This window comes from Galeopterus variegatus, unplaced genomic scaffold (genome assembly GCF_000696425.1).
Source record: "Galeopterus variegatus unplaced genomic scaffold, G_variegatus-3.0.2 Scaffold6546, whole genome shotgun sequence".
NCBI classification, from domain to species: Eukaryota; Metazoa; Chordata; class Mammalia; order Dermoptera; family Cynocephalidae; genus Galeopterus; species Galeopterus variegatus.
Genome location: NW_007732657.1, coordinates 76,017 through 88,486, shown reverse-complemented (window position 1 = coordinate 88,486; position 12,470 = coordinate 76,017). Strand labels below are relative to the sequence as shown.

Below are 12,470 nucleotides of genomic sequence, written 5' to 3'. Positions count from 1 at the left end.
CTCTGCCAGCCAGGACATCCCACGGAGAAAGGGCAGGGATTGTTTTCTGAAACAATATGACTTTCCATCCCACGCCACACTCAAGCCACATGATAGAGGGTGGTCACTTCACCTCCCTGAGACTCAGTTTTCTTATCTGAGAAATGAGGATAACACCACCTCCTTTGCTGGGCTGTGCAGAGTGAGTGAGCGATGTGTGTCAGGCTCTGACCTGGTGCACAGTGGGTCTCAAGTTCAGTGTGATGGGGGAGGAGCAGCACAGAAAAAGCCATCCTCTGCCATGACGGGGCTGTGTCCTCCCTCCTTCAGGCTAAGAGCTGACTGCTGACCACCCTCCCCTCGGCCATGGACACCCCTGGCTATCCCCCATCGGTGCCCACAACCTCAGAACCCGGGAACACCTCGTTGTCCTGGCCCCTTGATGCCACCCTGGGAAATGCGTCGGCAGGACAGAGTCCGGCAGGGCTGGTGGTTAGCGGCATTCTCATCCCACTGGTCTACCTGGTGGTGTGCGTGGTGGGCCTGCTGGGCAACTCCTTGGTCATCTATGTGGTCCTGCGGCATACGGCCAGTCCCTCGGTCACCAACATCTACATCCTCAACCTGGCCCTGGCCGATGAGCTCTTCATGCTGGGGCTTCCCTTCCTGGCTGCCCAGAACGCTCTGTCCTACTGGCCCTTTGGCTCCCTCATGTGCCGCCTGGTCATGGCCGTGGATGGCATCAACCAGTTCACCAGCATCTTCTGCCTCACCGTCATGAGTGTGGACCGCTACCTGGCAGTGGCGCATCCCACCCGCTCGGCCCGCTGGCGCACGGCACCCGTGGCCCGCATGGTCAGTGCGGCCGTCTGGGTGGCCTCGGCCGTGGTGGTGCTGCCTGTCGTCATGAGTGTGGACCGCTACCTGGCAGTGGCGCATCCCACCCGCTCGGCCCGCTGGCGCACGGCGCCCGTGGCCCGCATGGTCAGTGCGGCCGTCTGGGTGGCCTCGGCCGTGGTGGTGCTGCCTGTGGTGGTCTTCTCGGGCGTGCCCCGTGGCATGAGCACCTGCCACATGCAGTGGCCTGAGCCCGCGGCGGCCTGGCGAGCCGGCTTCATCATCTACACGGCCGCGCTGGGCTTCTTTGGGCCGCTGCTGGTCATCTGCCTCTGCTACCTGCTCATCGTGGTGAGGGTGCGCTCGGCCGGGCGGCGTGTGTGGGCGCCCTCGTGCCAGCGGCGGCGGCGCTCCGAGCGCAGGGTCACTCGCATGGTGGTGGCCGTGGTGGCGCTCTTCGTCCTCTGCTGGATGCCCTTTTACGTGCTCAACATCATCAACGTGGTGTGCCCGCTGCCCGAGGAGCCTGCCTTCTTCGGCCTCTACTTCCTGGTGGTGGCACTGCCCTATGCCAACAGCTGTGCCAACCCCATCCTCTATGGCTTCCTCTCCTACCGCTTCAAGCAGGGCTTCCGCAGGGTCCTGCTGCGGCCTTCCCGCCGTGTGTGCAGCCAGGAGCCCGCTGCGGGGCCTCCAAAGACCGAGGAGGAGGATGAGGAAGAGGATGGGGAGGAGGATGGGGAGGAGGGGGACGAGGGGAAGGGGAAGGCGATGAACGGCCGGGTCAGCCAGATCACACAGCCTGGCACCAGCGGGCTGCAGCGGCCGCCCAGCGGAGTGGCGGGCAAGGAAGAGAAGTTTCTACCCCAAGAGCCCTCGGCCGGGGAGAAGTCCTGCACGCTGCACATCAGCTCTCTGTAGGGGCCTGAGCTGTGCCTAGAGTTGGCCTGGAAAGCAGAGGCCATGGGTGTGCCTATGGTATATGGCCTGAGGTGCCAGAGGCCCACGACGGGATGTAAAGAGGCTTGGGCTCTGATCCCCTTGCTACCAGGACTTGCTGTACAACATTGGGTAGGTCACGTCCATGCTCTGGGCCTTGTTTTCTTCCTCTGTGACTCGGAGATGGGAGTGATCAGCCTGGATGAGCTCTGTCAGAGCAGAGGTGTGGAGGGTGTCACTGCGGCACCAGGTTAAGGGAAAAGGTGCAGACTAGCCTCCTCCTCATAGATGGAGCATCCTGGGGATCAGCCTAAATCTTGGCCCTCAGAAGGATAAACCAAGAACATTGGGTAGGTCACGTCCATGCTCTGGGCCTTGTTTTCTTCCTCTGTGACTCGGAGATGGGAGTGATCAGACTGGATGAGCTCTGTCAGAGCAGAGGTGTGGAGGGTGTCACTGCGGCACCAGGTTAAGGGAAAAGGTGCAGACTAGCCTCCCCCTCATAGATGGAGCATCCTGGGGATCAGCCTAAATCTTGGCCCTCAGAAGGATAAACCAAGGCCTGGATTTCCTGGGTTCAGAGTTAGGGACATGGGAGATGCTGGGAGCCGGACTAGAGCTCCAAACAGAAGAAAATCTAACCTGGTGGGGAGGAGGGAGTGGAACTGCTGAGGCCCCCATCAGCTTTCCCCGTGCCAGCTACGAGGCCTCGGCTAGCTCTGCTGCTCAGGCCTCACCACAGGACAACCCAATAGCTTACAGGCCCTTTCGGCCCAGATATTCAGCGCTGGAACTCCTGTGCTCCTGGATAGGAGAACAGGTGAATTTTCCAGGAAGCTAATTAAGTCCACCTTCAGGGTCCCTTACTGCTTGGGCCCTTTTGGGGCCCTGCATCTTATTTTGTACTTGTAATTTTGTATTTCTTTACTTAGAGAGGGACCCCAAATTGCATAAGCTCAGGCCCAAAAGCCTAGCTCCTGTTGAGGTCAGCCACCCGATCCCTAAGGCAGCTCACTTTGAGTCCTGTGACTAGAATGGTGGGGGGGAGTCCCCAGGTCTTTGAGGGCTCCAGGAGCCTCCTCATAGGGGGTATCAGCCCTGTTCCTCTCCTGGCCACTTGGATCCTTTCCTCCCAAAGACCGAAGCAGGGATCCAACCCATGCAGACTGGCATGGAAAGAAAGAATGCCTAAATAGCAACGTGAGGAGGAGGGAAGAGGAGAGATCTGTTTCATGACCTTGGAGCTGTCCTTGGCCTCTCTGGGCTGAGCTCAGTTGCAGCATCTATGAAATGGAGTTGCCGATGCCTGGCCTGACCAATCTCGAGGAAAGGATGCGATCCGGGTAGGAAAGCAAATGCATAGTGTACAGGTACAGGGCCAGTCCCCTTGAGGGGCTGTTAGTGCTGGTAAGAAGGGCTCAGCCTTGATAGAGACCTTGAGGGTGGAGCTGGCTTCCCAGAGACATTGGGAGGAGTGGTGAGCCCCTGGTGGGAGGGGGAGCAGGCCTCCCCATCCTCTGTATTCCTGGAGGATACAGGTCTGGGAAGCCCAGGGAAGACAAGACAAGAGGAGGCTGGAGTGGGACCATGGGGAGAGGCCACTGTCTAAGGCTGGACCTGGACTGCCATCCAGAGGTGACCCCTTAGAGCTGTGGTAAGGCTAGCCCTGGGGAGGGTGGTATCTCCGGCTAAATCCCTCCAGCCCCACCCTGCAGAGGGCAGGATGTCTTCAGGGAAAACATAGGAACCAGAAGTTTGGAGACCTGAATCTTACACCCACCTCAGGAGCCTTGGGTAGTCCTGACCTCTTTGGGCCTCAGTTTCCCCATGATAAGATGGAGGTGGCTATGCTGGCCTGCCTCCTGGGCGTGGGAGGAAAACGAGCACGCTGGGTAAAGTGGACGTATCCGAGCGTAACGTGGGGGTGCCCTCCCATCCCCAGGCTTGGCTTCAATGCCCTCTCCTTCATCAAGTGGCCTCTCTGTGTCCAGCTCTTGGGGGTGAGGGCACTGTGGGCCATGAGAAATGGGCATCTGGGGGTCAGAGGCCCAGGGTCAGGAGGCAGGACTTGGGGAGAGTGGAGACCCCTCAGAGGGGCAGAAAGTTCACAAAGCCAGATGTCGTGGGGAGGTGGGAGGCTGGAGGCCCAGCCCTGGGGCTTGGTCTGGGGCTCCCCTGAGGAGAATCTGAGGGTCCAAGGGAGAAGGGACCCTGTGGCATTCCAGCCTTCCCTGGCCAGCCCTGCCTTCCTGACTCCTGGGGCAGGAGAGAGCGATGTCTTGCAGGGTAGTTAGGAGGCCACTTAGGAAATCCTTTGCTGCTTCTCCCCCTAGATCTTGTCAATAAAGATGGTGACACATGACAACAGCCTTGGCCTGGGCCAGTTCCTCTGACGTATGCTGTGTGTCCACATGGGTGTGAATGTGTAGGTACACATGGGCTTTGTGCAGCCGGCTTTTTCTTGTGTGGCCTCCCAGAGTCCAAGTTCTACGGGGGACAAGAAAGATGCCCTTAACAGGCTTGGGCCCACATCCTTACAGATCTTGATCCAAAAGCAGTAGATATCTTTTCTCCCTATTATCTAAATAGCAGATCTCATGGAAGAAAGCTGATTGGCTTCAAGTGGGTCACACGATAGTCTCTTGGGCCAATCACCAAAGATAAGGTGATAGGATGCCATGACTGGCCAGGTGTGGGTCATGTGCCTACTCTTCCAGCTAAAGAGAATGTACTGCACTGTGATGGACAGCCTGGCCTGGCCAATGGGGTGGAAGGTAAGACAGGGACAGACTACCAATGGCAAGGGGAGGTGGTCCAGGCAGCAGCAGTATCAGTCCGGGTGTGTGCAGGGTTGTGCGTGTGGTTGCCTTTGCTGGGTGTGATTGTGCATGTATGTATGAAGGTTTGTGTGAGTCCAGTGCAGGGCACATAGTAGGTGCTGAGGACACCTCAGCTGCATCCATGAGTGAACATGTATTGGTGTGTTACATGGGACAGGTGTGTGCATAGGGTGGGGGCAGGGGGACTTCTGGGGCCAGTGTTGTGCGGGAGTGGCCGCCTGGACCAGGGTCTCTCCTCTGGCTCCACCACACTGGGTGTCACTTCCTGTGCATGCTCATGTGTACTCATGTGTGTGGGTGTCCTTGTCTCTCACACTCGTGTGTCTGATAGCCTTGTCCCTCCCAGGGCAGGAACTATGCCTGAGGCATCTGTATCCCTAGGGCCTGGCAGTATTGCCATGGGCCCTTCCTATGTGTATGTGAAACAAATGATTGAATGGGGCCCCTGCATTTCACAACTCCAGGGGGCACTGTTCACACTGGGACTCTAGCTTCCTTTGGAATTGTGCAATATGGTGGCCCTGAATAAATGAGTGGGGGAGGATCGGGGGACTGAAGGAGCTTGTATTGGGGTTTGGGGCTGGAATCTATGGGTTGGGGAACCTCAGGGTCTACAAGGTGAGGGGAGGCTCTGTGGTTGCAAGCCTGAGCAGGGAGGAAGGGGTGGTGATAACCCACCTTGACTGACTCCTCTTCAGCCACTGAAGTTGCTCAGATCCAAGGCCTTACCTTGAACTTGTCTCTCAGAGGCAGTTGCCAGGCAACAGTCCATAGCCACCAGGCTCTGGACCAGGACTTCGTGCGTCAGCATCCGCATTATAAGAGAGGAGCTGGGAGTCTGCAGAGCCTGAGGCAGGGGAGGCCAAGGTCCCTGGGTCTTCAGGATCCTCTTCATCTAGAAGGGGTGGGGGTGATGGAGGCCACTGTCTCATGGGGTGGTGGCCACCTGAGCTCTGCAGAACACCAGAGACAGAAGAAAACACTTTAAAGGCAGTGAGAGCCCCTGGCGTTGTGCAAGGCCACGGTCCCCATCACTGGCAGCCCTAGTGAGAATCTGCTGGAAAGCTGTGCAGGAAATCCCCTAAAAGTCAGGAGGCCCGGCCCTTGGCCCCACTCTGCCACACACCTACCATGTGGCCCCATTTATCTCAACTCTCTGGATGTAGTTCATTAAGTTAACAAAGGTTTTTCTGAGCACCAACCGCATGCAAGGAAGGGCCTAACACTGGGCTGGGGGTACAGCGGAGGCAAATGGACACGGTTCCTGTGCTCTCAACACTCACCAGCAGCCACGCAAGTAAATGTATCACTATTCTTTGTGCTCAGTAGGGAGGGAGACCTGTGATGTGCTCTAAGAGAGCTAAATGGGGGCTGGGGGTCAGTGGGGGCTGCACCGAGAACAGAATTTTGAGCCGAAGTGCACCAGGCAGAGGGAGCTGCATGTGCTCAGGCCTTGCAGCAGGAGGAACGCAGCGAGCGAACGGAGAAAGTAGAGGTGAGACCCAATTCAGGGACAGGGGCTGCGTCAGACAGGGCCTCCTCAGGAGTTAATTCCTGTTATGGGCTACACTGTGTTGCCCCCACATTCGTATATTGAAGACATAACCCCCACTACCCCAGAATTTGACCTTATTTGGAAATAGGGTTGTTGCAGATGTAAGCAGTTAATAGGAGGTCATACTGGAGCAGGGTGGGCCCCTAATCCAATAAGACTGATGTCCTTAAGGAAAAGGGAGACTCAGATACAGACAAGCACACAGGGAGAACGCCGCGTCAACATGAATGTAAAGATTGGGATGATGCGTCTACAAGCCAAGGAATGCCAGAGTGCCAGCCAACTCCCAGAAGCTAGGAGAGACGTATAAAACAGGTCTTTTTCTTACGGCCCTCAGAAGGAAGCAACCTTGCTAATACCTTGATCTTGGACTTCTAGCTTCCAGAACTGTGATAAATTTCTGTTGTTTAAGCCACCCAGTTTGTGGTATTTTGCAGCCCTAGCAAACTAATACAATCTCCTGCTTGCAAAATAGAGATAAAAATGCAGGCTATCTTGATTTTAATGTTGGGCCTCTAGACCTCTCCTAGGTCTCCGGAGGACCTGTTGGATTAACCTGTTCATTTCTTCATTCAACAAGTGTTGATCGTGTGGCTGCCAACTGTGGAAAGCTGAGGATGGAGAAATACACAGCCTGCCTTCTAGGAGAGGAGGTCACAGTGACGATAAGAGGGCGGTTCTCAAGCACACAGCCTCTGGATGGCCTGGTTTTTATCCATTCTCCAGCTGTTTGATTTTGAGCCAGTTAATTAGCCTCACTGTGTCTGTTTCCTCCTCTCTGAGATGAGGATGAGAGCAAATGTCCCTGTTGTTAGGAGATTTAAATGAGTTAATACTTGTAAACAGCTTAGAACAGTGCCTGGTGTGCTGTAGGTGCTGAGTCAGTGTCAAAACACATCGGAAGTGCTGTAACAGACGCAGGAATCCCTCTGCGGGTGGGAGTGGAAGTCTCCCCATGAGAGATTATAGTCCAGCTTGAGTATAAAGGGGGAACTAGAGTTTGCCCACAGGAGAGGCACTGAAGATCTTCCAGGTCCTGATGACAGCTTATACCCATTTCACAAATGAAGACAACGAGGCCTGGGATGGTCATGTGATTTGCCCAATGTCACGGCACCAGGATCAGGACCAAAAACACTTTTCCCAGCCCCCAGTCCAGTGCCCACAGTTTACCAAAACTATGAAAATGGGGACTGGGTGGACAGGAGTGATGCTGGGGGTGGGGAGAGCTCTGAGGCCATTGGTGTCAGCTCTCCGGTGACCACTGTGCCATGGCAGACAATGCCCTTGGGAAGAATCCTGCAGACAGAGGGACAGCCCAGGACCCACAGGGACCCTGGTTGCTTCCCATAGACCCAGCTGCCCTCCAACAAGCCCAACAGTGCCAAGACAGGCCTGCCTGGCAGGCCAGGGTGGTGTGCATGCGCAGGTAAATGATGGGCACGCACACATGCACACGTGTGTGGGGAGGGTAAGGCCAGCCTTCACTTTCTCATAGGCTCAAAGAAAGTGCCCCGGCCAAGCTGAGTGACCTCCAGTGTCCCAGACACCGTGTGTCCTGGCTCACATGCCTCAGAGCCCATGTCCTGTACCATAGTCTTGTTAACGCAGGGAAACTGAGGCTTGGGGTGGGAGGTGGGGTGTACCACAGCTCCTCCGGCAAAGGGACAGGACATGGCCTCTCAGCCCTGATATTTGCTTTCATTGCCAGGGAGTGTGTCAATATTTGCTCATGGGAACTGCTGCCCTGCCGCACTTGGTCAACACGCCCCCAGCCTGCCGGGTCTCTCCATCATGGGCTGACTCCGAGCTTCAGCCGGGGCCTCCCGTCTGCTCATCAGACAGGGGGTCTCTCCCCGCTCTGGCCGTAACAAACGGCAGCTATTGGGGGAGAACGAAACAAACACATGCTGCCCGTTTACGAGGGCGGCAGCAGGTGACCGCTCCGCCCGCACAATTAAGTCGGAACCCCGGCTCCACCATTTCTTGGCTCTGAGTGCCTTTTGGCCAGCCTCGGAACCTCTTCGTGCCTCAGTTTCCTCATCCCATCTCACAGGACTGTCGCAGGGCGGCAGCAGGGTGGCTCTGGCCTACGCCAGCGCTGTGCTCTCTGCGTCCGGCAGGGGGCGCCGCGGGACCTCAGCCGCCCGCCTTGGCTCCCCACGCGCAGCCCCGCTCGGCCAGACTCGGCTCTCTTCGGCCACCCTCGGATTCACTCGGCCGCTCTCGGCTCTGTTCGACCTCACTCGGTCGCTCTCGGCCCTGTTCGGCCTCACTCGGATCCACTGTCGGGTCTGTTCGGCTGCGCTCGGATTCACTCGGCCAGACTCGGCTCTGTTCGGCCGGGCGCGTCCAGGCTCGGCTGGGCTCGGTAACCCTCGACCCGATTCGGCTCTACTCGTCAAGCTCTGACTTGTTCGGATCTGCTCGGCTGCGCTCGGTTCTGGACGCGGAAAAACTCTACCCTCGCGCCGGCTCCGCGCCGTCGGTCCCCGGGGTGCAGGGCGGCGAGGCCGGCCCTCCGCGTGCACCTGTTCCGGGGACGGGGGTTCCGCTGTGCCGGCCCCTGGGCTGTGGCGCGGGGACTGCGAGCGTGGCCGCGGCCGGCAGCAATCTTTTCCCCGTGCTTTGAGGCGGAAGCCGGTGGAGGTGGAGGGGATTCCCCGAGCTTGGCGTGGGGGACAAGCTCCCCTTACGGGGTGGTTGGCCCTGGCCTCGCGCTGCATCATACGGGCTTTGCCACCAGTCAGCCGTGGGGAGGGAGGCAACTGCTGCCCCTCATGTCGTTGAGACTCAGTTTCCCCCTCTGACAGTTAACAGGGTCCTCGTCAGGGTCCAGAGGACCTGGAACGGCGCTGGCTCTCTCCTCCTCTGGGCCTCTTGGGGATTCAGTTAACTCGCCTGACTGGTATTAACACCCTCGGGGTCGGGCGCGGGTTACTGAAAGCCCAGCGCGGAGAAGCTGCGGCTGGAGAGCGAAGTTCACCCCGGCTAGTTCATGATGGGGGGCTGCGGTAGAAACAGGCTGGGGCTCTCCGGACGGAGGGGCCCCTCGGAACCTCTGCCCATCTTGCGGGGAGGGTTGGGGTCTGGAGGAAGAAGAGAGTGAATGGGCGCCCCAGCCAGCCCTCGGACGTCTCGCGTTTTCTGTCCCCTCAGTTCCCTAAGGAGGGGACGGGGCTGGTGGGATGGGGGGGTGGTGCCAGGCGCCTCGGCTCCCCCCAGCAGGTGGCGTGCACGTTTTCTTTTGTTCAGGTTTTGAATTGGTTACTGACCTTGAACAGTTAGATCTGTGGCCATTGACAATTTACCAGCTGACTCCAGGAAACATCGTGTTTATTGTTCTATCTCAATTATTGACAGGCACACGTCTTATTTTTTAAATACATGAAACATATAGAGGGGTTCCTGGCGCTTTGTAAATGCTGACAAAATGTTCCTATTTTTATGCCGCCTTTTGGCTGTAAGTGGGGCGAGGCAGTACAGAACGGTAGCCGGAGCCTGGTTCTGCCCCAGAGTCTGTGCCTTGTTTTCCTCGTCTGTAAAATGGACATATGAGGTCATAATTGTGCCTACCTCAGAGGGTTGTTGAAAGGTTAGTAGAGTTAAAACATGGGAAGCCCTCAGGACGGGGCCTGCAGGGAGTGAAGGCTGTCTTCTGGGGACAGGGGTAGTGGGAGGTGGTGGCTGGGGAAACACAGGGCTCATACCCTGGGTTTCTCGCCTTGGTGACAAGGGTTCAGGCCTTCTTCATTGGGGTTACAGCTTTGCTGATAGGGTTTGGCAGTGATGGGAGGCATCGGTCCAGCATCTCTTCCTGGCCATGCTGTCACCCTGGGTCCCAGGGCTTGCAGACCAGGTGTGCAGGAGGACGATGGGCACACACTCTCACCCCATTTAGCGTTTAGCCAGGAAGAAATACTGGTAGGTGTCCAGGATGCAGCACCCCATTGGGTATCCCCAATTGCTCAGGTGGTCTTGGTTTCCTCATATCTGCCTGGCCCAGGGACACCAAGGCTCAGAGAGGTAAGGAAACTTGCTCAAGGTCACACAGCTAGGAGGAGGTGGAACTGAGTCATAACCCAGTTTGTCTGCCCCAGGGCTGAAGCTGAGTCTCCAAGCCACTTGACCAGCTGAGGAGATCCTTGGAACGGCTCGGAGACACACAGTGGGGAACTTTCAAGCATGGTGAGAGAGCCGGAGGAAAAATACTGAAGTACAAAATTCCAGAGTTCTGCTCTCTTGTCCACTCTGCCCCCAGCCAGCTGCCTGGACCAAGGGGGAGAAAGGGCCCTTCTTCAGGGCATGGCATGGCTGGAAGCCAAAGGACCTGGCCCCAGTGCTTGGCAGGTCCCATGCCTTTCCAGACCTCAACCTCCTTATCTGTTAAGTGGGATGAGCAAACTTCCTCTGCAGGGATGTCGTTGAGTGTGGCATGGTGCGCAGTGCTGGGCACATAGTCGGCCTTTGGCCTTGATAGAACCGTTCCTAGGCCCCAAACTGCTTGTCCATCCCCCACCCATCCCCGACCCATCTTTCTCCCCATCCCCCTTCCTTAGCTGTTCAGGCTGTGTAAACCACAGGGCTCAGAGATAGCCAGGAGCTGTCTCCCTTCCAGTGCTGCTGACTCAGCCCTTTCCCCTTGGTGGCGGCAGCGTGGCTCCCCTTGGCTTCCTCTCTCTGAAGCCCTGCGTACATCCGCTCTGTGCCCTGGGAATGCTGCCCGGGGAAGGGCCACGTAGAGGGCATTGCCGGTGCAGGCCCACTGGTGTTCCCGGCAGACCTAGTCCTTTAGTCTGCTTTCTTTTGGTCCCCTGGACCCCTGAATAGACCTGGGGGATTCCAGTCAGTTTGGGAGGGGAAACAGCACAAAGCTAGAAGTCAGGAGAGTCTGGCTCTCATCCCAACTTGGACTCCAGTCTGCCATGTGACCTTGAGCCAATGACTTGTCCCCCCTTGGCCACAGTGTCTCTGCTGGTCAGATTAAGGAATGGTGTTATATCATCTCTAAGGATCCTTTCAGGTCCAATATTCTGCTGTTCGATTATCCCCCAAACATGTGGGAATTCCGAGGCCCAGAGTCCGGCCCTGTTCAAGGACACATAGCCCAGGGGCTGTTCCCTCCTTCACACTTTGCCCAGCTGTGAGTGGGCACTGGGGTTTAGCACTCAATGCCACAGACATAAATATGTCTCCCTTAGGTCTCTGCGCACCTGCGCCTCCTGGGAACGATAGTGGCACCATGTCCCTCCTCCCAGGGTGTAGACCCTGAACTGCAACCTTTGCCCACACCCATGCCCAAGTGTGCCATTGTGGGAACTTCAGTGGGTTCCATTCTGTAGGGTTGTAAGTTCCTTTCCACTAGCTGTGTGACCTTGGGCAAGTCACTTCAGCTACCTGACTCTAGCTTCCTCCCTCGAGGCTGAGGTATGACTAGTTGGAATTCTGGGTATAAATACCCTGTGGGGACTGAAAGCCCCCTGGAGAGATGAGGCCTGTCCCAGGCAGTAAGTGCTCAACCAGTGTAGAATGGGAGGGTGATGGAGGGTGAGGGGCATTTCAGACAGGAGCCAGGGCACAGAGCCAGGGCCAAACCTCCCCCAGTCTAGCCAGAAGGAAACTGAGGCAGGACCCTGCTCAGGCCCGGGGCACACAGGCTGCCCTCCTTTGAACTTCTTGGGAGGTCATTTCCCCAGGGGATTGGCTCTAGAAGACCAGGAGGGTGAATCAGTAGGAATGGCACAGCTCCAGGCAGAGGAGGAGGACTTTGGTGCACACTGGGGCATGGGGGACTGACCTGGCTGCCACCCTTATGTGTGATACCTGAGGAGGTCATACCTCATACCTGCTCATTCACTCAACAAACGGATGGCACTGGGAATGGAGTTCTGGGGCACCTAGAGTTTGAGAGGTGAAGTGACAGGCCAAAGTCACTGGCTCATGGGGAGCAGGGCCAGGATTTGAGCCTGTGGCTGCAGGGCCGACCCCTGTGACTCAGAGCAAATAAGCTCTTCAGCTCAGGCTGGATCCCTGGGGGGATTCCAGACCCTTTCTGCTCTGACTTTCTAGGCCTTTCAATCAAACAAGACCCCACTGGACCACCAAAGAGTTAAGCAAAGGAAATCCCTGGCTCTCTTTATCCCTGCAGAGCCCAGAGGCTGGAGGGGAGGGAGGGGGGAGGAGGGGAAATGGGAGGCCAGCTCAGCCCGCTCCCTCCGCCCTCCCTCGCTCCAGCCCTTCTTCCCTCCCTCCTCGGCTGGGCCTGGGGGTCTGGGCCAGTTACAAGTTATTATTGCAGACATGGGCCAAGGAGCCAGAGG

At 57.2% G+C, this 12,470-nt stretch overlaps 1 protein-coding gene across 1 annotated transcript; it reads left to right on the top strand.

The window, feature by feature from the left end:
* The first annotated feature begins 310 nt into the window (after positions 1–310).
* SSTR3 (somatostatin receptor 3) lies at positions 311–1,792 on the top strand. The gene is made up of 2 exons (XM_008590990.1): positions 311–752; positions 882–1,792. Exons 1-2 carry the CDS (start codon positions 346–348, stop codon positions 1,735–1,737), a joined length of 1,263 nt encoding a protein of 420 aa, XP_008589212.1. The 5' UTR covers positions 311–345; the 3' UTR covers positions 1,738–1,792.
* Positions 1,793–12,470: the final 10,678 nt, after the last annotated feature.